Raw genomic sequence first — 24820 nt, 5'->3', positions numbered from 1 at the left:
AGTGTACCTGCTGCCAAACAACCCTGAAAATTCACTGTAGAAAAACGCTCATCTGGAGCTGTAAATTAGCACAATTGCAAATTTACATAATTGCAGATTACACAGGGTTGGAATCTGAACAGCTCCATTTAGAGGTGTTGATCATGGCTAAATGCTCCAAGGAGGTGCCTTGCTACCTTTTTTTTTTTTTTTTTTTTTTTTTTTTAATCTGTATCTATGGGAGACTAGAGTGGAGCCAGTGCTGGCAGGTGGCCCAGGCTCATAACTGAAAGCTGCCAGTGGCTTGGGTCTGACCTGTGCTAATTAGCATGAATAAAATGCTCCAGGCGAGGTGCTCAAATTCAAGGCTGGTTAAAACACCTTTCTTGCTCTAATCTCAGGATTCCCACCAGTCCCACATCCTGAGGGAAAGCACAGCCTATCAACTAGGGCGCTGTCTGAGAAGTCAGGGTTTAATTCCTTCTTTTAACAATGATTTCTTGTGTGGCTTTGGACAGATCACTTTAAGCAAAGATGCACTTGGCAGCAGCTTTTCTCTATGTGCTCGGACTCTTGATTTAACTCACATCTACTCTGTAGAGGCTTGAGGGCCTTTTCAGGGAGCACCTGAGTTGCCAAGCTACTGTACGTGGGGACCAACATAAGCCAGCACCAGCCATGTCCCCAACAAGTCCCCTTTCCAGCTGGTAAAGGTCAAAGCAGAGCCTTTGTGTGCACCTGCACATACAGAGAGTCCAGAGACTCGAGTGCACAGCAGTGATTAAACCCTCAAGCTCATATGGAGTGACTTCTGGTTTCTTTATGCTTCATTTCCTGTCTTGAACGTGGAGATGGGGGAAACAACAGCACTGACCCACTTTAAATCCTTCAGTGCTGTGAGGACAGACCTATCTCAGACTTTGTGGTGACCTGTAGCTCTGGTATCTAAGGCAGCTAACATACACTACAGTGGAAATTTTGCAAGCTCTTTTCTTCCTTGAGCTACACGGATACGAAAAATAAACAACTTCACAGCCTCTTCCTTGAGAAGAGTAATGGATTTTTATTATTTTGAGGACAGCAGAACTATTGAAGTCTTTCAGCTTCTCAGAATTATAAATATACTTTTATCCTGCATTCTTTTTCTTCCCATGATATATAGACTGCATTTCAAGTTAGATGTGAATTTGGCTTTGCCCTGGTTCTCATATTATTTCCCAATTGGATTTAATATACAAATACCACACTCAGCAGACTGTATTTCCCTTTTTTATAAGACAGGGAGATTTATTAGCAGTCAAATGTAGAATACCATCCTTTCGAGTGGTCTTTTTTCTAATCTGGATGCACCACACTGCCAGCTAAATTCAGCAGTGATATAATTCCACTCTTTTAGTGAATTTTAACCAGTGATGATTTGGTCCTTATGAAGGTTTAATTAATTTCCATCTGACCTCCAAACCACTCATCTCTCCTTATCCAAAAGCTTTTAATACACTTTTGTGGTGTAGGGAACACAAATAACAGATATTAGCATAAATCAGTCCAAAAAGCCTTAAGTTCAGGATTAGACTTCCTGCAGTGGCCAGTACTACAGGTTTTATATTCATTTCATATGCAAGGAAATTCCTATTATTACAGCCTAACATTTCCAAAACAATGCATTTCCTAATCTAGACTCTTATAGCCATATCTCCAGAGAAACTTGAGCTTCTCTTTTTCACCTAAGAGGCATTTTCAAAACAATTTCTCATCTGCAGTCCAAGGTCTCACCCTTAGGGGTGGTGGGAGGGCGGCATGCAAATGCACAAAGCCACCCAAGTCTGATCCCCCACCACAGCACACGTCCCACCTGGCTCGTCATTATTTGTTTTTCAGGTTTTCCTCAAAAAACAAGGTGTTCGGCCCAAAATGAGAATGCAAGATATTTGTCAACGATTCCTCAGTCACAGCGCTGCACTTTTCTGCCAGTCCTGAGTATATACAGATACAGCTGAGTTCAGTATTGGTTTCCCTCGTATTGCACACAGTCAAACCTTGCTCTCTGTAGACCTCAGCCAAAGTCCAGCATAATCAAATGGAGCCTTTCCCTTCACTTCTGTATGTTTTAGAGCTTATGGGTACTTTTTCCTACCACTCAAATCCATTTGTTAGAACTTTATACTGCTGTCCTGAAACTGCCTCATTGATTTTCTGAGGTCAAGATTTTCGGACGTGTCTGGAGAACCATACTCAGACCAGCAAGTGTATATATCCACTTTCTCTCTTAAGGAATTGCAAAATGAGTCACAAGTAGAGCTGAATGTAGCTCTGGGTGGCTCAACTTTTGATTATGCCGCTTGAATCACACAGAAATGGCCTGATTTTCAAGAAGTCATGAGCATCGTACTGGAAATGAGCATCCTTCCAGTTTTCTGGAACTTCAGGTGCCTAAAATTTCCAGACACAGCTGAAAATCTCATTCTAAATAATTCTGCATTTTTAATTTAAATGATGATTTTAATTATCCTATTTCTTCCAGCTCGGTAGTTCCAGCATTACCTTCTTCATCCCACTTCTGAGTCATTAATGAGAATAGAGAAAGGTTTAATACCCAGAAAAGAGCATTTCATTTTGATTGAATATTATGAGCAAATGCTGCTGAAGAACACCAAAGATTTTCCAGCAAAGCAGACATCTCTCCTCTGCAAAGAGGAAGCTACATGGGAAGAGCAGTTACTGTCTGGGCAGACAGTAACTCCTGCTGAAGGATGGCACTCCCTGACAAATCTGTGGAAGTTATTGTGCTTTTATAACTGTTCCATTTATACCGCTTTATTATTGCATTTTATTATCTACCCTAATGCTTCTGGTTTCTACCTGCACTTTGGGAAAGATGGATAGTGCATATCACATACAGTATAAAAAGGTGTTTTTCCTGCTAGAGCCAATTTTCAGCTAATTTAATATACCTGCTTTTCTATTGCCTTACAAGGCTGACTGATATAATTCTTTTGAACAACGAAGATAGTTTCACAGTAAGAATAAACACAGCTTCCCAGGGAGATAATACTGCACAACGGTAGCTCTAACCTTTCTTTGTTTTTCTTATTTTATTCCGATCTGATGTCTATTTTTATTTAGTAATTTTATTTGAGAAACAAAATGAGAAAGGAACTATTTCTATTTGTGGAAACCTTCCAATATGTTACGAAACCAGAAAGATGGTCTGGATGACAGATACACAGCATCTCCCTCAAAAGCATGTTTTGTGGCAATGGCCAAAAATATCATCACAATAATGTTAAGAGCATGACATTTACTTTGGTCTGTGACCAAGCTGGTCAGCGATCAGGCACAATAGGCTCAGATTCTAGTAACTGCCTTTTAAAAAAAAACAAAAATCTTTGTTCGAGACTAAATTACTGACTTCCAAATGGAATTAGGCTACACTGTATTTTTGAAAATCTTGCCTGTAGCGCTTTACCCTGGCCAAAGTGTGTGTGTGTGGGGGGGCTCTACACTTCCAATTAGTGGCAGAATATTTCTAACCTGGAAACTGCCCAGCATCATCTCCCCATCTGATGGGGAATACACTTCACTGTGTACTAGAAACCAAAAGGCAAGGCAGGCTAAACTTTTTCTGACCCTGAAGTGAGAATGCATGTGCTCTATTTGATTCCCATAGGATCAAATACTGCAGCAGTTTTCAGGAGCGAGGTGATAGTTTGTGCTCAGCTACAAGATCTGGGCCCAAGCACCCATCTCCCTCAGCCTGGGCTGAGACGTGAGGCGCAAACATATGCCAAAGCACAATACGAGAGAGTGAGTCATCGCAAAAAACTTAGGAACTTGTGATTCATACCTTGAGTACTCATGGCATTTTGCAGTAACCTCAGTTTACTGATTTTGCATTTCCATTTCAAGTGATTTACAAGTGCCTGAGTGAGTCTGCATGTGTTCATGTGTGTGCAGACGTGTGTATGTGTGTGACTCAAGAACACTAGCTGAAATGGCACTATCTTGAAGGCTTGGAGTAGGGGTCTCTCTTTGGAGATAAGAGGCCGATAGCATATATTTGCTACCTAAGACACTTAGTTATCATCACTGCTGTCCTAGGAATATGTTTGGGTAATCAAAGATACAATGTGGTGCATTTTGTCTGAGCTGGTTTAGATCTTCAAAAGCTAAGGACCAGATTCTGGCAGCAAACTACCTGTATAAACATGAATGATGGTTTTGATGAAAAATGGACCCAGTTCAAAAGGAGGATGAAACAGAGAGTCCTGAAGGTATCTATGACCTCAGTGCCCCTGCATTTCAGTGGCAGTTGGGTTTCCTAAGTATCTCTGAAGAATTGGCAATTAGTGTCTTTCAGGAAGGTTTTCAGTTCTCACAGACTTCAAGCGAGGGTAAATTTCCATTGACTACATGGATGGGTTTTCAGTTCTCAGCAAGTTTGGTTTCTTTCAGCTGAAAAGTAGTTAAATAAATATTAAGAAGGGGTTGGGATATTTTGTATTTTTCTGCTAAACAGAGTCACTTGAAAACTCTACCAAGAAATAATTAGAACTTCTGGTTTTGTGGTTCACTTGTTTTCTCCCTCTTTGTCCTTTTATGCAAAGATCATTGCTGCCAAGACTGCAGCATGCACTTCATATTAAAGAGCTGATGCAAATACAGGGTGAACACCTGCTGTTCAGCCTCTCAAACTGGAGCTTGTGAGAATGGATGCAATGCTGGGCAGTGGGCATGCAAGCAGTGAGTTGTGCTCTGGAAATCAGATACTACATAATCAAGCAGACAGTGGGACAGGGTTTGTAGAGTGAAGTTATTAAGATGTAAAGGGCAATGGAGCATTGCACTGAAGCAATCTCTGAAAGTGTATCACCGTCTACAAGGCAGGGAATACAGGCTACAATAGCTCAAGCTCACCTATTTAATGAGGATGTGAGGTGGTTTATTCACTGTCTAAGACAAGGTTACAGAAGTATTCATTCATCCTGTAATGCTCACTTCTTAAAAATTACTAGTTGCCTTAACATAATGCTTCCCTTAGCAACATTTCAAGATATTTCCTCCAATACCAAAGGGGAATCATTCATCAATCCTGTTCTTACTTAGGACAGCCTTAGGTGCTTACCTTTGCTATTTTGGAATTCTCTGTTGCATAATATCATTGCAGGAATGGATGTTCTGTGCTGTCATGCATTAATACATTATGTAATCCTACCAGCAGATTTTGACATTGCTCACTCGGGGCTGTAATGGGCTCCAATACATGTCAGAGGGATTCTGCTTTTGAGCTACACCTGGAAACAGAAAAGATCAATCTAAACATTGCAGTTTTTCAATGCCATACAAGTAGGCTGACTGAATTTAGCTTAGAAAGCAACAGGCCAAATTTGATCTGCATTGCACCTCTTTGCACAGGTGCTGAATTTGTCCTTTTTTTCCCCTTACTGATCTTCCTTAACCTCTTTTGGTGGATGGCAAGTTGACGATGAGCCAGCAATGTGCCCTTGTGGCCAGGAAGGCCAATGGTCTCCTGGGGTGCATTAGGAAGAGCAGGTCAAGGGAGGTGATCCTGCCCCTCTACTGCCCTGGTGAGGCCTCATCTCTAGTACTGTGTCCAGTTCTGGGCTCTGCAGTGCAAGAGAGATGTGGAGCTACTGGAGAGAGTCCAGCATAGGGCTACGAAGATGATCAGAGGGCTGGAGCATCTGCCCTATGAGGAACGGCTGCGAGAGCTGGGCCTCTTTAGCCTGGGGAAGAGAAGACTGATCTTATCAATGTCTGTAAGTACCTGAAGGGAGGGTGTCAAGCGGGAGGGCACAAATTCTTTTCAGTTGTCCCATGTGACAGGACAAGAGGCAAGGGCAGAAACTGAACCACAGGAAGTTCCACCTGAATGTGAGGGGGAATTTCTTCACTGTGAGAGTGACAGAGCACTGGAACAGGTTGCCCAGAGAGGTTTTGGAGTCTCCTTCTCTGGAGATACTCAAGGCCCATCTGGATGCAACTCTGTCTAACATGCTCTAGGTGACCCTGCTGAGCAGGGAGGTTGGACTAGATGATCTCCAGAGGTCCCTTCCAACCTTACCAATTCTGTGATTCTATGATTCTTTTGCAGTCTTCACCAGTGTAGTATCTGGCTGCCTGCTAATATGGTTAGTACAAGCATTTTAGAGTTTGGAGAGCTGACCATGCAAATTCCTGAGCAACCAAAGAAGCCCACAAGCCCATAGAGAGCAGCACTCTCTTAATGATACAGAGGATGAGGTGACATAGAGCCTGACTCACTGTGAACTTGTGCCAGACCACTGGAATTAAGCTCAGCTTCACAATCAGAAAACTGCCTTGAAACTACCCCACCACTATTCCTCTTTAGCAATGCATCTTCCTTGCTGAGGTATATACCTGAAATCCACCATGAGCAAAAGATGCTGAACCATCTTTTCAAGTACAGGAGATGCTAGCAAGTCACTTCAAGATCTTTTTAGCCTGGATTCTCTCTCCTTATTTTCAGAACTGTCACACTGTCAGGGAGGGCTGGGTAGCAATGATTATGTTAGGGAAGGTCCATGGTCTGTTTTCCAAAGCGTGGGTTTGCTGCTGTACAAGACTGTTTGGTTTAAGAGTTCAAATGAATTTTCACTGCAAGTCTTTCCTTTAAAAGATGAGATTAATTTCCAGTGCAAAACAGGACAAGCAAGAGCCACTGCAGCTAGCAGCCACTGCTGCTGAGAAAGCCCTAAGCAAGGATATTGCACTATTGTTTCACCTTTATGGAGAAAAGGATGCTTCCCTTTTTCTCTGATTAAAATGGATTGCATCTGTTTCCATGGTGATAGAGGGATGCTTTTGCTCCAAATGATGTAATTTTGGAAATCTATAAAAGCTTTTGTAGTGTGATTCACTCAAGAAGTAAGTTTACCTCCTTTTCCTGTTCTAATAGTTTTCCTAAAGCATCTCTCATTGTTCAGTGCTGAAGGCAAAATACTGATTTAAATGGACCATTAGTAAGACCCTGTTTGGCCATTCTTATGCCTTTATATCACTGAATTGTAAACTGGTACAATTAATATGCTGAGCCAATTTGATCATGTTCCATGAGTTAACTGGCTTCCACAGACATTAATCATAAAAAGACATGTATCTAACTGCAAAAATTTTTGAAAGCACTGAAGTGACTTTAGACTTGAGCAAACCAGAAAGCAAGGAGTCATCTCTTGTAAAAAAATGCAGGGTTTGCAATTACTGTTCATGTCACATTGGAATGGAAGAGAAATTTTTCCAATTAAAGAAATCTCATTTGGGTTCTGTGGGAATCCCCCATGGCTGGGAACTAGACCTAGTCTAGAGTATCTGAGAGTCTCATGGGCAAAGTAGAAACTAGGATTAATTTACCAACTACAGATAACTCAGGACATGACAATGGATACAGACACTCAGAACTGTATGGGCACAACCTACCATCACCCTTTCAACTATTTTGATGTGACTGCTTTCTTTTTATGGCTTTCCCTGGAACTTGCATCCTGCATCGTAGATGCCTTCCTGACACATTTCTATGAAATGCTTCACTGAGAATCCCATGCAACATCTCTAGATCTTTGCAGACAGGAGTAACAGTTACCAAACTCAAAACATAGGTCATATCTGAACCTGGACCTCTGGAGATTGTAGCATAAGGATACTACTAAGAATAAGAAGAGATTACTCTGTATAACAGGAAGGCAGTATTCAGGGGTAATTTACTGTACTGAACTGCAACTGCGCTGAGTATAAAGTGAAACAAAATTTGCATAGCACTCCGTTTCACAGAAAGCCAGTGGCGGTGGAGGGGGGGGAGGACTGATCTGGGTAACTATTCAGCTTCTGACATCAGAAACCTCCAATGCAGCATACAACACTGCCGTCGCGAAATCCCTGATCAAGAACATGAAGCTCCTTCCCCTCTTCACAGCTGCGTCCTGCTTCACGCCCCCGGGTCCCTCTTTCTTTGTACCACAAATGATGAAGTTTTTTTTCCAGATCACATGAGCCAGGATGAAGGGGGAAAATCCTGCCAGGAACAGAGATGGGCTGCAAGTTGAATCTGATCAAGAAGAGATACAGAGCAGTACCCTGAGAGCTATATAAGAATGTGCTCAGCACAAGAGCAAACTCTTTTTCAGGTGAAGAACTCTCATGAATCAGCCATGCATATGACTGAAGACACCGTTTCAAGGAGGCTTGGGGCCACTAACAAAACGTGCTTGTATTTCATCATTGCGACACTTGTTGCTTTACTCATCTTTGCTTTAGCCACCATCATGGTCTTAGTCATTCAGAGGACGGTAAGCAATTTCTAACTTTACTCCTTGGCTATCTCTTTTACTTTTTTAAACTCTCACTTTCCAAAAATTATCCTGTGCCAGAAAATCAGACACTGCCAACTGTTATACATGCACACACATGAGTTAGTGGTGAGAAGGACAAAATAAAAAGGAAGAGAAAAGAACTGTCAAGAGAAGAAGTAATTTTTCTATGGGCAACATTAATTTCTGCAGCTTTTAGTAAGCAGTTTCTTCTCTATCAACGGAAGAGGAAAGTTCATAATCCAAGGTTCAAGCCACCCTCTATCCAGCCTACTTAGGAGGAGGGATGGAGAGAGATCACTCCTCCAGTGTCCCCCTGGTTATTTACCCTTTTCTGAAGGGTCCCCTGTGGCTTCTTCGGAGACCAACTGCTGTATGAGATGGTCTGGTCTGGCAGTGCCTGCAATTGTTCCTCTGATAGGCTGCTAACTGCTTTGGTGGCAGACATAACACAGGGCATCTCTAGATGTGACACAGGGTGTGACATTGCCTGATACTTTACAGGAAAGACCAAAACAAAAAACAAGGATGCAGATAACCTTTGCAGTAAACACGAAACAAGGCTTTTGCCTTCAGCTTCCTTCAGTGGGGGACTCAACTAGTCCCCAACTAGTCTGGATGAGACCACGGTGCTGTCTGTTAGGATGCACTGTGGTGTGGTGAAGCAGAGCCCTCTTGAACTCAGAGCAATGGATGGGGGAGAAGCAGCTCTCTTTTTTGTTAGTCCTGCTCTTGGGTGTGATTCTAATGCAAAAGGAGAGTTGTAGCAACGATAACTGAAGGATGTAAGTGAGGAAAATTCTGACAAAAGGTATTTGCCTCTCCCTACATCTGTTTCTACCTTTTTAAAATAAAGAGGACCTCTCCAAAGTGGGGCTGGAATTGAATGGGGAACCGGCAGTGCAGTTCCAGCCAGGGGAGAGGCAGTATTTTCTTCTGGTGCAGGTGACTGTGAGTATAAAGAGTGCATTTCTGAAGTTTGCCACAAACTTCACTGGGGTAAAATGCCACATTAGAAGTTTTATAAGCTTAGAAATCTTATCACAAAACCTAAGTGCTGAAGTAACCTCTGCTGCTAATCATAGAAGGAAAGCATTAGCTCTGGGCTGCTGAAGGAAGTTGTCCATGGAAAACAATATATGACCTTCTAGCACAGCATTTTCTCTTACTAAATTGATCTTGTGCACATTTATGTGTCCATATATGCATATTATCCAGAAACTGAACCATTAAGGCTTGAGTGATATTTTTTAAAACTGTATCAGTGAGGATTCATTTACCTGAAATCACTGTTCTTCCAAAAAAGGAAGCAGTCTGGACATGGTTAGAATCACACATAGGTATTTTCAAATGATAAGTAGTGGGACATTAAGGAAGATCTTTAAAATAACTGCCTAGGTAATTACAGAATTGCTACAGCTATCCTATATAATGTGGCTTTCATTTGTACTTATTATGAAAGTAAGCATTAAATTAGCTCTCTGTCAGGATAAATGCAGTTACACCAGGTGCCAGAGGAGTTATATTACTGAGAGAGTCAGGGTTTTCATTTAAAAGAATAATGACATTATTGCACCTGCTTTGGAAACTGAGCTTGGCTGAAGGAGAAAGTAGTAAGCTGAGGTGTGTGAGAAACACAAGGAAGTTGAGTAGCAATTTTACACTGCAAGCAGAATTTGGCAGTAAATACGTAATTCGTGTTCTAGCTCTCTGTAAGCTAAAATTCTCCATCCATGGCTGGTCTCAAATTTCCATGCCAGGTAAAAATGGTGGTTCTGTGAGAGGTATTCCTCAAAGAATCCCAGGGCTTGCTCCAAAAAACCCTTGGCTCATGTTCACCCTGTCAGCACTCATCTGGGCAGTCTGGGCACCAGCTGCTTTGGTGATACAGTTGTGGCTTGGGCTGAGCATCTTTTAGTACTATTTTCAGTAGGCACCAGGGCAGGGGATCGGGGGAGTTGTCGTACTTCAATATCCTTGACTATTAAGTCTTGTTGCTGTAGGGAGTAAAGCATCATCAATTGGCTTAATTATTTTCTTTGTAACTTCTGAAGAGAGAACCAATATTTTGAGCGATCAGCCCCATGGAATGATCTGATTTTCTCTCCAAGTTGTTGTCAGCTGAAGTGAGTGGTCCTTGACCATTGGTGCAATGCTGGCAACTTCATGCTCTCCTCATGCTGAGCTGAGATGGAAACTTTCATGTTCCTCTGGTCAGAGGAGTGCTAGAGGGTCTCAGGTACAATATGGCCCTTAGGGCATGTCTTAGGTGCCTCCTTTGTGGTGGAGGCTTCTGGTGTCTTACAGATCTTAAAGTTACTTTGCCCCATTGTAGGTATGTGGAATTTGGCTGCTCAATCTCCTTCATCCCTTTCAATGAAGGATAATGCACTAAGAAGGTAAAAATCAAACTGTGTGAAAAGGAGGTGTTCTCACCATCCAAAATCTTAGGTGCTCTTTTATCCAACATGAAAGACCAAACAAAACAAATAAACAAAAGAACTATGATTTCAGAATTGCTTCTCTAAACCTAACACTGTTTCTAATACCTCGTATTCATGCCTTGTTTTGCCATGTTTTCCAGCACCCTAAGAAATTTCCATCATACCATGTTTTCAAGAAGGGCAGCACTGCACATTCAATATTTGGCCAGAGATGATGGCCAGGGAACTGTCAGTTTTTAGAATCACATACATAGCTGTGGTCAGTTTAGTTCTTCAGCTTGCAGCTGTGCAGACACTGGGCATCAGGTCAGTCACTTAAACGGAACTTTCAGTAGTGATTTTCATTTTCTGTAGAATAAGAATGGTTGTTGTATGGGGGATCTTTGCCTGTATTTTCCTTCTTAATACTATTTAAGAGTTGCAAAACCTTTACCCTTCTATCTATCTATCTGCTCCATTTCACTGCTGCTGGGGAGATACAGATACAGATGATATAGATATACATATGGGTTTGTGTATATGTGTATATGTACATATAAATCCAGTGAAAGACTTCAGGACAGGAAGTGCTATGCAAAGGTAGTTACTATGGCCCTCCAATGATAGGTTATCTTATGATATCTTGTTAGGCAGGCTGTATTTGACACCAAAGTCACAAGATTTAGTACTATATGTAAGATGAGACAGTTCATCACTGTTCTGGGTTTTATAGAGTTCGTGTTTTTAACCTCTGAACTGTGTAGGCCAATCTTCTCAGTACTGTAAAGGCATCAGAGTGGCGAATGCTAAGAGTCAGGAGAGCATTTATACTTGTTGAACTAATTTCCAGGGGTGCTGCAGTTAAATACATAAAAATCTCATTAGCAGAGGAACTGTAGTGACTGAAAATCATTCCTATACTACCTAGCATGTTCCTGCACTAACTACTTGGTGATTTATGTATGCTTAGAAAAAGTCTACCATAGCCTGCCACAATCGATGCTAATTGGCCCCCTCTGGTGGGCAATCTTGATAGAAGCAGAAAAAAACTACTGAAAATTGCCACTAACTTTGCTTTTCCACTTGTTGAACTTTTGCAGGAAAACCATTGAGGCATTTTAGGAGAAAAGGGTGCTATTCTGACTCTTGCTATAAATAGTCTGTAAATTAAGAGCCATATGCCATCTAAAGGTGTCAATTGAATAGGTTTTGTCAATACTGGAATAACTGAATTTAAGATGGGCCTCCATTTCCCATGGCTTTTGTTGCCACATCAGCAGTGGAGACAGTATTATATTTTCTGCAGGAAAAAAATACCACCTCCTTCCTCACCTTCTTGGCCATAAGATGGTGCAAAGCTCAAGGATGAACCAATGTCCCAGAGGTCAGTAGCTGGGATCCATCACTGCAGGAGAGATGGCTGTTGGGTCCTGAGTGAGTGCTGCTCCTCAGGGCCCGTCTGGATGCTTCCCTTCATGTCCTGTCCCAAAAGAGCACAACCCACTTCCTTTGACAGTAGTAGTCCGAAGAGCTTGTCCCTGAGAGCTCCTCAGCAGAGCTGCTGTGTGTTCACACACCTAGACACGTGCTTGGCTTTCAGAAGAACCCTGGCCCTAGTGAAGCTGGCCAAATGCTATTTTCTGGGGATTATGTTTTGGAGGTGTTTTTTCTCTTGGACTTTCTGGGGAGCAGATACATGCTCCGGAGACCTCAGTTATTCAGTTCTGGCACAATTAACCTATAACTCTCTGCCTGAAAACTGAGGGACATTGCAGGCTCCAGCTACAGCCAGATATGGATATATGAAGAAGTGAGATAGAATGATTGCTCAGGTATCTCACAGATAACCCAAGATATCAGGGCAAGCTGCAATTCATTACACTGGCTTAAGCCATGGCACTGAAATTAGTAGAACAACCCCTTCTTCTGACCAGGAATTAAAGCTGTAAAAGCTGGTAACATTTCCGGTCAGGGAGTACATCTTTCTGAGCACATTTACCCATCACTGCTCAGGAATTATCACAGTATATGCCAACACCAGTATAACAACACTCTGCAACACTCGCTCTTTGCTACTGCTTGACTGCTAAATGTGTGTGTATAATTCTTCTGCAGCCGGGACCAGTTTGACTTACAGGTTTTCTTCTAAGAAGAGAGGAATTACAAGATGCATTTAATAAGAAGATTTTCACCATGTAGCAGATAAGGGTCCAATCTGATTTAATTCGGAAAAATTTCTTAGGAAAAGAAAGAAATGGCTCTTGCTAGCACCCGATTATCATTTTATCTAATGAAGCAAACTCAGATTATTCTGATTGCTGAGTAATGACTGAAATCTTTCGTTAGCAGCACCCAGAGTCGCTGCAGACAGGGTGAAATTCATTGCAATGAACCTTTTCCTGAGTTTGTGCTGTAGAATTTAATCTCTTCAAGCTTCTAGTCTGTGCTTCTTTACATTTCAAATTACAGCATTACATAGAATATTCCTGCTGTTAGAAAACAGCAATACCAGTAATATTTCAAACCAAGCTCTACTCAGCTGTCACTAATTAAATTGCATTAATATCTGGTGTTTTTACCCACTGGGAGATCTCCCAGGAGAGAACACGAGACATTAATACATTTAATTTTGATCCTGTTGCCCTGACAACAAAGCAAGTTGCAAGTCATCAGACTCTTTTCCTGTATGTCATCTCCAAGGGAGGTCTGCAATGTGAATGCCTCGCTCTGACAATAATGTCTCAATCAAGTGATTGAGCGCCCAGTGGGATTGTTGTCTGATTTCATTTGGTGCAATGTAGTTGTGGATGTAGCATCTCCTTTCTTTCCTGAAAAACTGCCTTTAATCCTCTGCAGAGGGCAGAAATGCTCATACATTGCACTGATATGCAACGCTTCTCCATGCCCTGAGTGCAGGGTGGTAGGGACAGTCTCATGCAAGGCTGAGGCTGGAGCAGAAAGACCATGACAGGTGGTCCTTAGAATCACCAAGACTTGAGGGTGTTTTCAGTCCCACATTTGATGACAGGTGTGCATGGGATCCATGGGAGTTTCGGCGGATGGATGTTATGGAGAGGGACTAAAAAGCTTGGAAATACCTGGTCTTCCAAACTGAAGCTCTAGATTTCCTTTCGGCTCCTAATGCAGCAGATTGCCTATATATCCTAGGCAGATCACCTGGAGAAACAAACTGGCTCTCCTCTTGCTGTAATATAGATTCCTTTTCCCCTCTCTTACTCAGGTGTGCGGAGAGAAAGTCAGCAAATCAGGTATTACAGGTACCCAAATCCTGCGCTACCTGCGCCGACTCTGTCTGCAGGACACAGCATTTTATGATTAGAGCCAAAGAATAATACTGTTTTGCTGAGAGCAGAAGCAGGTCTGCACTTCAGGTACAGTTGAAAAAACGGTCACATTAGGTCAGAGTCTTAAGTAAAACTACTTTTACACATTTAAGGCCAGAATCTTATGTACCACAGAGACATAAGTTGACTTCTCTTACTGTCCTATCTTTCATCTCCCCATGCTACACATTATCCTATTTATGTCCAGAAATAAAGTGCTTATTTCAGATTGCTGTCATAAGACCCTTGATTTCTCCAGCCCAGTAGCAATGAAGTTGTCTCACACTGGATGCATGGTCTGCCTCCTTGCTTTCAGACGTAAATGTCCTGCCAAAGTCAGTCCTTGCTTCCCTACTATCTTATTCTTGAATATGCTAAATTGGGCCTGGCTACGTCAGACTGCACAACTACCCCAGGTAATCACTATCCAGATTAAAGGAGCTAGTTTAGGCTAGCCTAAAAGGGAGCAAAACCACTCCCTGATACTAAAATTACTGTAGGTCTGCCCTGGTGCATGTGTGTGAAGGGACATGACACACAGTTTCCAGTGCTGAGACACTCTCAGTTTCTTTCCTTGTATGTTGGGAGAACTTGTTTGCTCCTCGAGGGCATTGCTACAGGTCTGTGAGCTGTCAGTGATTTAACCTGCATGGAAATAATATGCAAGCAAGCACACACTTGAAGGTTTAACATTTGGATGGCAGAGGTGTGATGAAACACCACAGACTAAATCTACCATATTTACACACTCAGGGCATGTTTCCTGCTATGCAAACATAACTTCCTCTGCCATCTTGTCCCTTGGGTTTATATCCCAGCAAGTAGCAGGAATAGCTGTGAGGCAGGGCTGATGTACCACTGCTCTAAGACCTGTCGTAGGCATTACAGCTTCTATTTCTGGTCACCTAAGAGCTTTCCAGAGACAGACGTTCTCAAAGGTCACCAGTCCTGTATGAGGAGCCCTGCTCTGTTCTACTCTTTCCAAGTTTTGCAAGCCACAAAACAGGGGGGTTCAGGCTTTTGCTTTCAAAGTGACCCCAACAAAAGCTGCACAGATTTCCTACAGCACTGAGAGATTTGCTGCCCATGTCAGAAATGTAGATTTCTAGATTAGGGGGAAAAATGAACTCTTCAGGCCACACAAACACCTACTTGCACTATTTTTGCACCACAAGCTGTGATGAGGAATGCATGAGAGTGAAATTCGGATGTGTGAAAAAAGTTATATCTGGAGGCTTGTGCTCCCTAGCAAGTCCCCTCAGACCCACGTGTCTCTGTAGGAGCCATATGATCTATAGTGGCTGGTGCTGGCTCCTTGTGTATCAGTCGCTGTATTGCCCTCCTGGGACACAACGGAAATTTTTAAGATCCATTTTGAAAACCAGGCCCTCCTTAAGCGCCAGTATGCCCAGCTCCCAGAATAACCATCCATTCTCTTGCTTCTCTTTCAGGCAGCTGATCCAGCCACAGAGGGTGTTGCGAAACCTATCAGGACAGGTAAGACACCTAAAAAGTCAATAGGTGCGATTTGTCTGATCTGTAATGCAAACATTGTCCAAGATGACAACTAAGCTAATTGTGCACATCTTAACCTTTCACATAAAGCTTCTTCTTGAGTAAAAACCAAGGCAGTGTTAAAAAAAAAAAAAAAGGCTAAAAAAAGCTTTCAAATTACTCATTACCTCCAGAAACCAATGCACGAGGAAATAACAAGCATTTCTGAACTTACCCTGAGAGGTTTTTGCAACAGAGCATTTTTGCCAAAGGATGTGAACATTGGTTGGACTATTAGGTCTTGGTTTAAAGGCTGGCTCCTGCACATGTGGGCGTAGCGTCCCCATTTTCGCAAGCCCTGAGTGCAAAGATGCTGGCACATATTTCAAAGCAACTGACTCCTGAATTCCCTTGGCCTGGAGTAGTCATGAGTTTGTTACTGGTTTGCAGGAAAAAAAAAGAAGAGGAGGGGCAGGTGTGGGAGAAGCAGGAAGAAAACAACAGCAAGAGATGCAGAGCAAGAAATTAAAACATTGTTTAGCATAAATCAAGAATAGCTCTATTTATTTTGTTGCTGTTGCTTCCCAAATTATGTGGCCTTAGTATCAAGTATCTTAGCTTACTGCAAACGAGATTGTCTACTCAGCCTAGGTGGACAGGAGATGGTACTCCCTTCCAGTCTACACTGGGGGAAACAGAGGCACAGAGTTCATCTAGAGGGGTTGGAAGAATTGGGAATCGACACTCAAGGTCCAGAGACTCCTAATTACAAAAGCAGCTTTTCTGCACCTCAGTATTTTCATAGAGTTAAGATAATGAAGCCTCTGCTTCATTACCTGAAGCTAGGTAGAATATGCTCTAACTAGGAGAATTTCTGAATTCAGAGGTCTTTTGGGGCTTTTTCATGCCCAAAGGTCTTGAAGTGGTCCCTGTGTGTCACAGTGTCCTACCTCAGAACTTCACATTGGCCTAACTATCATTTTTTAAAAAACTCATGTAAAACTGGAGGCATTTTCTTCCATAGCCAAATGTCTGCCTCTGCAGATGGGCTGCTTCTAACCTCCATGGTGATGGAAAGGAGGCAGCAACTGTGAGAAGGTCTGGCCCTAGAGAGACACCCCAGAGCAGAGCCTCCACTCTCATAAACCAACACAACCTCAGGGAAGTCACCAGAACTGTGCTGGTTTTCATGGCTGAGTTTTACTGCTAGGTAGCAAGAAGTAGTGAAAGCTGTCTGAGTGGAGCACAGTGACGGACAGAGGAGCAGCCACAGAGACATTATCCGTCAGTCAGCATCATTTCAATGCAAAGTACGAGCAATGCTGGCATTAAAAGAGCAGGAAGGAGGAGTCTCACTAATCCAAAAGAAGTGCGTTGATTATTTTTTTCCCTCCAGCTCAGCCAGCTGGTGCCGCTTGCTTTCTCTCCTCATCAATAACTGGCAGCTGCCTGGCAGGAGGAATTTGCAAGATGTTTCATTAGCTGGAAACCTTTTTGTCTTTGGGTCAGTATCAATTACAGGCACCCTCTTGCTCTGAATCCTGCTGGTAAATCTGAGATGATGCCACGAGTGAAAGATAGAGGAGGGAACGAGAAAGAAACCCCACAAGGCAGGAGAGGTTTCTGAAAGCTGTTTGTGATAGGTGCAAGCACTTTATCAGCCTTGCCATCATTGCCTGTCAGGGTCTATTATACAGCTCTGGCAGGATAATGGAGCATTAAAGTGTGAGTGAATTACAACAGCCTTTTATTTTTCTGTTAAAATGCATAAAGCGGAACTAATTGATTAATTTATCCCATGAGTTAGTTTGCAGAGGCCCCTTTGGCAGGAAAGTCCATTGCACAGTGCAAGGCTTCATTCGTTGACTTCAAAGCAGGGAGAGGTAGTGACTCGCTGCGGGGTCCCGGTGCACCAAAAGGGACAGAATCGCGATGCGGGTGGTGAGGCTTGGGCAGAGGGTGCTGGAGATTGAGATTTGCAGAGCGTCTGCCATGCAGGCAGACCAGATGCTGGTAGAGTAATCTGGCTGTATGCTTCACCCTCTGGTTCACAGCAGTGCCCTCGAAGCTCTAACAGTGGCCAAGGACAGAAAAACTGAGCAATGCTGAGTTGCCAGTGCTCAGCCTCGCTCTAGCCCTGTGTGTGGCTCTGTACTGATGGGGAAGCTAAAGGTGTTGGCTAAGCTGGTGGTAGCTGCTTGTGCAAAATGTCTTGGAGATGCTGGGGGGGGATGTGGGAATGCGCCCGTGAGAAGGGTGTGGGTTCCCGCAGGCAGAATTGCTCTGTAACGTAAATGGACAGTCACCCAGACATAGCCTCTTCCCTGAATTAATTTAGTAATGTTAAAACAGCCAAACAGGAGAAAAAGCAGCTTGATTTCATTTAGATTTCCAATGAGATTATATTCTCTTATTAGCTAAATACCAGTGGGCCCTAGAGCAGAGCTAGGGAGCAAGTACCTTCCTGGGTCAGCTGTCAATCCTCGATGGATGGGTTTGCAGTAATCTGCAAGCAGTGGCTGAGAAAGATGCTAATTAAATGTTGGTGTGAAAAATGATACCAGTCTCCTGAAAACCACTTCGCCATACTCCATGGAATGGCTGAACAACAGAGGAAATAATTAAATTTGCCATGAAGTAAATGTTTGTGAAATGTTCTTTTTGCGGATATATTTCTCTGTGGAAACCCATCCACTTTTCACAGCCACTGAATCACATACTAATAAATACCACAGAGGTATTATCATTACATTCACTTTATGGAAGGAAAACTAAGGCATAGAGAAATTTGTAATGGTCTGCCAGGCATCAGTTCTCCTGACGTCCTAGCTGTCTTCTCCAAGCCTTGTTTCCCTATAAATCCCTTGAAGGCTAGCTTTTCTTGTTGTTATTTGAATCACAAAGACACAGTAACAAAATCTGTTCTCATTTACAAAAGAAAAACATAGAGATACGTACGCACATGCACACCATATATATTTTTATCCAGCAGTAAGATTGGCAGACAGACAAGGAAAGGAAATTACGCATCTTGCTCACAGTTTCAATGGGAAATGGTTTCCCAAATAAAAATCTGGCCTTGAGAACTTAAGATAATACAGATGACACATCCTTGCTGCACTAAGGTAAATCAGGCTAAAGCCAATGAGCAGAGAGAGTCATTTTCCAGATTTACAGTGGTATAACCAAGTGCAACTCGGTCTGCTGCAACTAAATCTGCTCTCCTGCAGGCTGGCAGTAATCCACCGTAGCACCACTAAAATCCCAGTCAGTCAATAATCCTGACATGGTGAATTCTTCAGAAACAGACATCTCACATTCAGACTGTAGAGATTTTTATTCTCTCAGCTTCAGTATGTGCATATATATATGTATGTAAAGCTCTCTGTACTTCCAGGGAAGTCGGGGCAGATGAGCTGTGTTTCTCACTTAAAAAAATGTGGTAATCTTGGGTTTGTAAATGCTAGAGAGAGTGCACAGACATCCCCCTAAGCAAGCGTCTGGAGGAAACTGCAGCTAAACACATGCAAGTTAGTCATAACAGGGGCTGGTTTGTTTTTTAATTAATAATGAGGTGATTGGTATTGCCAAATGCCAAATGATGTGTCCTCTCGCTCTTCAATACTTAAAACACAAGTTATCAGCTGTATAGACAAATAGCTCACGAAATTATGTGGCCTTTACTACACTGGGAAGTAGGCTAGAGCACGCGCAGCAGCACCTAGGTGAGAAACATCACTACGGGACACAGATCTCAGTTTTACCTTATGGACCTCTTTGACCTGCTGGCTGGCAGCTGCTTGCAGGACGCTTAACTGGAAGAGCATGAGTTAACGACAGTCAAGGAGACTTCGGATAGGGACTGCTGAGAAATAAGAGGAATTAATCTTGATAACCCCAGGACAATGCTAGAGACAAAATCACCTTGCCTAATTGTAAATGCTCTTAAATTGGAGGTTGGGGAGGATGGGGTTGAAAGCTGTATATTGCTGGCCTTCACCTCTTAGGATATTTTTCTAATTTATTTTATCCTTAAGATAAAGCGTTTGAGGCATTTCAAGTGTTTGAAATGCTCTCGTGCCTGTCCACACTCAAATCTCCAGCCAGCTCTAATGCTGTAGGCACTGCGGAAGAATTGCAAGAGGTGACTGCTGCTGAAATGAGCCTCAAATTCCCTGGTGGGGTGGAGTGTTCACCTTGGTGGCAAAGCTTTGCTCCACCAGGTCACTTGGTCTCAACATCCTTTACACTGCCACCGTACCCATCCCACAGGTGGGAAAACTGAGGTAGCCAGGAGGCAGGAGGGGCTCCCCAGGCCGAGCTGCTCCTCCCCAGGACCTGTTGGGCACTGCCCGGCCACACCGCCTCGGTCCACGAGCCCATGGCCCACCAGTTCCCGCGGCTGGAGGACGCAGCCCCGCCGGGGGCTGCTGCTGCCTTTCTGCACGAGGCGCTCGCCCATTTGCAGCGCAGGTGGAAGTCGTGCAAGCCTCGGCCACGGCTCCCGTTTTGCAGCCCTGAGGCACATCTGCTTTGGCTTGGCGGGTAAAAGCTGCCTTAGGCTCAAGCAAATTCTCTGGCCCTTTCCGGCAGGACTGCCCCTTGGGGCGCTCATCATGAGACAAAGGGGATCGGGCAGACGAAAGGCAATTCTCTCCTGGTAGCTTCCCAAGAGCAGAATAACCTAAACAGCCTCCTATCAAGACTCCTTCATCAACTGGTGGGTTTGGAGCAGCCTGGTCTGGAGTAGTGTCTGTGCATCCTGCATCACAGGGAACAAGCGAAACCAATATGGCCTCCCTGCTACTTAGTCCACACCATAGCTTTGCTTTTCCTCCTTCTTACCATACTTTTAAATCCATATAATCCTATTGACTTCAGTGGGATTACTTCTGATTTACATGCTATCAGTGCAAAGCCAGTTAGGTAATGATGTGGTTGAACATATCCACTGATCAGTGCCAAAACTCTGGTATATCAGTAATGTTTCAGATAAAAGAATTAACTTTAGAAACAAACCTGGAAAAATGGTTATAAGCTGCCTTAGCAAGCAGGGACAGGAAATGTCTCTGTATAACAACTTTTTTTTCCACACCATGTCTTCTCAGAAACACAGCTGATGTCACCAAATAAATGGCTTGCAAACACACACACATATAAAACTTGCTGACGTCAATGAATGTAAGTGCAGGTTTGCAAGTGTGAAATACAGTCAGATCAGCAAGGAGTCAATCTGGAGAGACACCATGCAAATATCCTGAGACAGCTCAGGACGGATACGGCTCCTGGAAGCAGCAGCTCACTTGTGGGCAGGCACAACACTTTGCTGGGTTAGCAAAAGTAATAGGGCTGCAGCTTCCAATGTTTGCTTGAGCAGCAGGGGATTTTCTGCTTTAGAAGGTAAAACCCCCTTAAATGCCCGAGTTTCTATAAAAAGTCTCCCTTGCTGTAGGACATCTGCAAGGTGAGTGGGCTCAGGACCACTGAATGTGCCTCACCGGACTGCTGCAGCGATTCTAACAGGGTTGGTCTGGAGTAAGGGTCAGAAGGGTTTTCTTACATTTTCCTATCCTATTCCACATCTCCATGTCTGTGTAGTGTCTGCACACTCCCTAGAAACTACATTGACATGACTAACAGCATGGAAAGTAGGTTTTGCTCTTCCTCTGGGGATTCCCAGCACAGCCAAGGGAGCTTGGTACACAACCGATTCATTTTTGAGGTTGTGCAGGGAGTACCTGCTTCCCTCCAGAGAGTTTCAGTTAATGCAACTAGAAAAAGACTGGACTTCTTTCAAGACACCCACAGCCTGTTTCTCCAGCAGTACCAGTGTGAAGATGGCAACGTTACAAAACATCAACCAGTGCTACTTGTACATGTGACCATCTTCCCCCTGATTTGTCCACCCTCCTGACCAGGAATTTCCTATAAATCAGGCCAAGCAGACACCACAGAGGTCTGGAGATTTGAACTGCCTTTCTTGCACCCTTAGTTTCAGGAATTTTATAAAAATTATGTTCCTTAGCTCACTCTGCATTTAGTAGACCCTTTCTATACTGTTCACATTAGGAACAACAAGAAATATATCACCTGTTCTTGCAGTTATTGCATGGAGTTATTGCAGATTTACTTATGTTATAACTGGGAGCTGAATCTAGTTCCGCATATGATCCGTCCTTCTGAGAACCTTGTAGTGTAGGTAACTATCATACCAATTTTATAAACTGATTCATAGGAAAACTTGGGTGATATGCAAACTCTGGGACAGGGGGCTATAGTTAGGCCTGGCTCTACTAAAACTCATTCATGCTTTCTTCTTTGTATTCAGCTGTAGAATAAAACACAGGACTTTCCCAAACTCCTGTCTGAGCTGCTTAGGAACATCCTCATCCACAGCAAGGCCAGCAGATGTAAAGAAGAAGAGGTCAATACAATGAGTCATTTGTCTGACTGGGTGCAGCCACCCAGGACACAGAAGGATATACTTTATTTTCTGCAAACTGTATCTAATTGTTACATTCATATGCCTGTAGGGTATAGCATAAAACCCACAGGGCTGTACAATCTGTTCTCTACATAGAGAATAGAGTAGGAATAATCAGTGTCAGCCATTGAAAGCCTCCCTCAGTAAGAACGGACAAGGAAAGGCTTGCACAGAGAAGATGAGAAAATGAAATGTATCCAGTGAGGATGTGAAGCACAAGGATAACAGTGAGGTGTAAGGCTAGGGATGCAGATGTAGGGATGCCAGGCCAGGATGTGCATACCAGGCATGCAGGGCCAGGGGTGCAGGGCCAGGGGTGCAGGAGCAGGGATGCAGGAGTGCAGATGCTGGGCCTAGGGTGCAGGCACAGCAGCCCCAATGTTCCCACCTGTGACCCCATTAGAGAGACCCATCTCCTGCTCTACTGCCCTGGTCTCCCCCCTGACATGTGCTGTGGGATTTGGAGGCTTTCTCATGATCCCCCTTGGCCCACCTTCCCTTCTGCTTGGAGCTAAGACACTTGCAGGGTGCATGACACTTCCTTTCTGATGGTGATTTTGTACGAAGATCCTTTTATAAACTCCAGATAGTCAACAGCTTCACCTGCAGCCTTGGAGACCTCCACATTTTGCCTCTAAGAGAACAGAGTAACAATTCAAAAGCTCCCAAAAGGTCATTTGCAGAACCATATTCCAGCTACAAGTACAGAGCTGTGTCTGTAACTGTACCATGCAAATAGTTCAGCCCTCTAGGATGGTTATGTGGCTTATCCCCATGTAATTTTGGGGAAGCAGAACAAGAAATGCAAGTTTTAAAGCAGTAACTACGAGCTACCAGGGCCTTGGACTGCTAGAAGTTTACCAATAGAGTTAACACTGCTACAAAATCTATATGTGGATCAGATACTCCTGGGCATGTGGTAAAAACCAGTACTGGGACACTCCACTCTAGCTCCAGGTGTTTGTCACAGGCCTTTGATGGAGATCACTGACCCTTTGAGCCAGCTGCCATAATTGCATGTGCAGTTTGTCCATAGACTCATTTCATTAAATAAGGGAGGTCTTGAAGAATGTGTGCAATACTATCTATTTAAGGAAAGGCAGGAGGGAGTTGTACATATTGCTTTGCAAGGGGAATAAAAGCCAGTGATGTGGTGGCAATGAGACAGTCGCTTCATCCTGCTTGGATGCAGAGCAGCACCTGTATCCATGACTGGCGTCTGGGCCTCCACCCAGCCCCAGGCACAGGTCCTGCACCCTATCACATGGGTGACGGAGCAAGGACTCATTTCGATCATCTCCAGCAGTGATGGGTTGTCTGGGGACAGCTGAAGGTTGAGCTGGACAGTACGAGGTGAGGATCACTGCAGTGGGAAGTTGACAGCATCTCCCATAACCCAAACAGCTCTGGAGTGGTTATTTAATCTGTTTTTCCTTCAGGGAACACCTCCGAAGACTATTTAAGAATCCTACAGAGTGTCCCAATCAAGACAGCTGCTGCGTACATGAGAGGTCAGTGGGGAGCCCAGCCGAGGGCGAGCTTTGGCAAATGCATGTTTCAGAGCTGGCTGGAGAGCAGACTATTTGTATTATTCAAAATGAATTCAGTGGCAAATAACTTTTTGACTAGATGGGCATTTTATAGGGAAAAAAAACTTAGTTTCCTTGAAAACGTGGGGTTTTGGAAAATCTCCTATCTGATCACATAGACATATTTTTTTTAACTTGATAAGAAAACATAAATAAGGAAATACCTTCTCCCCCAGAACACACAAGTGTATATTCCCACTATTTCCCTTGAATATTGCAGAAAGCCATTTTCACTGCTTCTCTTTGTCTTGGGTTTCCCAAAGGGCTGCACAGTCCTTGGGACTTAACACCTCACTTTTTAAGTGTGAACCACTCAGCTGGGGTTAAGGTCCTCTGTTGGAGTTTCTGACAGGAAAACCACAGAATAACAGAATAGGTATCCCCATTTACTAGGAAATACTACTGCAGTCAAAAAACTCTACCTTAGGTCACTAGAGTTCAGTGACTCATTTTAATATGTATTTGCCTTTTCTTCTAGTGTCAAACCCAGTAAACAGTTCAAAACTGAGCTTGATCGAGAAGGGTGTTTGTGAAGACATCCAGTGCAAGAGCGAGGAGCTGGTGATAGAGAAACAAGGTCTCTACTTGATCTACTGCCACTTGAACTTTTACTTTACCAGCTGTTCAAACAACCCCACAGACCTGAATATAGAGCTCCTGGTGAATGACAAGATCAGCAGGCAGACATTATCCACATGGTGTGCATCAGACTCCTGCCAAGAAAAGGCTTTTAAGACCTTGTTCCAGCTCCACTTGACACATCTAAACGTGAAGGACCGGATATCAGTAAGACTTAATCAGCCTGAATTTTTGAATGTAGCTTCCCTTCCCAATGAAAATATTCTCGGGGTCTTGATGTACAGTGACGAAATGTGAGCGGCTCTCTGCCTTCCTGCAGCCGCCCACGCTATCTTTCTTTGAACAACAGTAGCCTGCTTTTACTAGGCAAAACCTTGTTTTAAATTTCCTATCTCACTCCGTCGCTAGGGTAAACAAGGTGCTTTGTGGCAGCGTCCCAGAACGAAACCTAAAACACCGTACGACCCGCATCTGACAGACGTAGGATCACTACTCTGTTTTGGCTCAGAGTAGGACTGCTGTGATGTTGGGCTATCCGGCATATAACCCCAGCCACGCCAGTGGTTCCTCAAAACAACCCTGTGCA

At 43.5% G+C, this 24820-nt stretch overlaps 1 protein-coding gene across 1 annotated transcript; it reads left to right on the top strand.

The window, feature by feature from the left end:
* Window positions 1-8105: 8105 nt before the first annotated feature.
* Window positions 8106-24531, top strand: TNFSF8 (TNF superfamily member 8). The gene is made up of 4 exons (XM_062591202.1): window positions 8106-8300; window positions 15540-15585; window positions 23506-23577; window positions 24134-24531. Exons 1-4 carry the CDS (start codon window positions 8106-8108, stop codon window positions 24529-24531), a joined length of 711 nt encoding a protein of 236 aa, XP_062447186.1.
* The last annotated feature ends 289 nt before the right edge of the window (window positions 24532-24820 follow it).

This window comes from Rhea pennata, chromosome 18 (genome assembly GCF_028389875.1).
Source record: "Rhea pennata isolate bPtePen1 chromosome 18, bPtePen1.pri, whole genome shotgun sequence".
Taxonomy (NCBI): domain Eukaryota; kingdom Metazoa; phylum Chordata; class Aves; order Rheiformes; family Rheidae; genus Rhea; species Rhea pennata.
The sequence above is the reverse complement of the archived record's forward strand: the minus strand, read 5'-3'. Positions and strand labels throughout refer to the sequence as shown.